Source organism: Fusarium tjaetaba (assembly GCF_013396195.1).
Source record: "Fusarium tjaetaba strain NRRL 66243 chromosome Unknown NRRL66243_c0000659, whole genome shotgun sequence".
NCBI classification, from domain to species: domain Eukaryota; kingdom Fungi; phylum Ascomycota; class Sordariomycetes; order Hypocreales; family Nectriaceae; genus Fusarium; species Fusarium tjaetaba.
The window spans coordinates 1-1767 of record NW_023501855.1 but is presented as its reverse complement, the minus strand read 5'-3'; the positions used below and the strand labels follow the sequence as shown (position 1 = coordinate 1767).

The 1767-nt window shown below is 42.3% G+C and overlaps 1 protein-coding gene across 1 annotated transcript; it reads right to left on the bottom strand.

Moving 5' to 3' along the window:
- Nucleotides 1–438: 438 nt before the first annotated feature.
- On the bottom strand, nucleotides 439–1352 carry FTJAE_14254 (ribulose-phosphate 3-epimerase; the record flags this gene model as incomplete). The annotated part of the gene is made up of 4 exons (XM_037347465.1): nucleotides 439–702; nucleotides 756–1019; nucleotides 1065–1191; nucleotides 1237–1352. 4 exons carry the CDS (start codon nucleotides 1350–1352, stop codon nucleotides 439–441), a joined length of 771 nt encoding a protein of 256 aa, XP_037198742.1.
- Nucleotides 1353–1767: the final 415 nt, after the last annotated feature.

Below are 1767 nucleotides of genomic sequence, written 5' to 3'. Positions count from 1 at the left end.
AGAAGATAGATAGAATAAGTAATATAATTACTAAATTCAGTTTAATAACGACCCCCCCTTACCTGGGTAGGTAGCTAAGTATAAAATAGCGATATATAAGACATCTTATTAAACCTATAAGGAGTTTATTAGTACTGTATTTCTGAGAAAGGAGCCTTGTTTTCTAGAATAATAAAGTTATTAAAAAGTTAAAATATCTCTATAGCAATATATAAGGTATAGATAGCCAATAAGGTCTTATATAATAAGATAATACAATAGTAAGGTTATAAAGTAAAGAAAAAATATAGAGAAAAGCATTAAAGTAAGTTAAAAACTTAATAATAAAGAGATTTTATTTAAAAGCCCCATTGGCTTTTATATATTCTTTTACCTCTTGTTATATTGCCACTGAACTCCTGTCCATACCCGTATCTACAAGCATGGCATATCGCAGACTTACTTTGCACTTCGGGCGTCAACGGCCTGTCGCAACTGGGCGATAACCTCAGAGGGGTCCTTGGCCCCAAAGACAGCACTGCCTGCAACAATAACATTGGCACCAGCGTCGGCAGCCTCATCGATTGTCTTGGGCCCGAGGCCACCGTCGACTTCGATATTGAGCTCGGGGTACTTTTCTCGGAGGGCCTGAACCTTGGGTAATTCTGATGCCATGAACTTTTGGCCGCCAAAGCCAGGGTATACGGTCATGACGAGGACCATCTGTAACTATCCGTCAACTTGGCATGCTTCATGGATACATCAGTGAGACTTACATCAGGTCTCTCCGTCTCGTCGCTGTTCTCCAGAATCTCCCATAACACATCGACAGAAGTGTCTGGCTTAATAGCAATACCAGCTAACAGTCCCTGATCGTGGATATATCGAATGAGGGCCTTGGGGTTGGTCTTCTCGTCGGTCTGTTGCTCTGGGCTCTCGGCAGCACTGGAGAAGGCAGCCTCATAGTGGAAGCAGTAGAGATTGCAGCCAGCTTTCTTGAACTCCTTGACCCATTTCTTGGGCTGGCATCTCGGTGTAAGCTAGAAGTTGCGTTGTGTACTCGCATTCGGAAAGATAATGCATACCTCTGCAATCATCATATGACAATCAAAGGTGCCCCGGCCATGGGCTTCTGTGGGTTGATCGACATGTCCTCGGATGGATGCAACGACAGGCGGACCGAATGTTATGTTGGGAACAAAGTGACCATCCCTACGATGTCAGCATAGTTCCTTGGCTTCACTACTCGCGACCTACATGATATCGACATGAAGCCAGTCAGCGCCTTGCTCCATAGTACGGGCACAGTCATGGCCAAGCTGAGCAAAGTCAGCTGACAGAATGGAGGGAGCAATGATGGTCTTGGGAGCCATTGTTGGGAGTATACACGATCAAAGGAGGACTGTCTAAGAGTCACGTATGATGGTGGAGAGAGAGTTGTCTACAGCAGGTAGGTATCTTTCGGAGCTCGTTGATGGTGGGGTTAAGCCCAGTGACGTACGGTTCTGGTGGGGTCATGCCAATGGATGGAAGTTTTTGCTTGAGTGTGTGGGGGCCACGGCTGTTTAGAGGTTGTTGTTTAACCGAATTAAGTGATTGTATTACTTGTTATTATCTATCTTCTCTTCTAGCAGTTTATTACCCCTCTTTTAGCCTTCTTTAAGTTATATAATTAGTATTATCCTCTTTTAAGGCTTATTTAAGTTAAATTACTTATAGTATTATATAATATATCTTAATTATATAATATTACTAATTTAATATACCCCTTTAAAGTAGAATTATTAT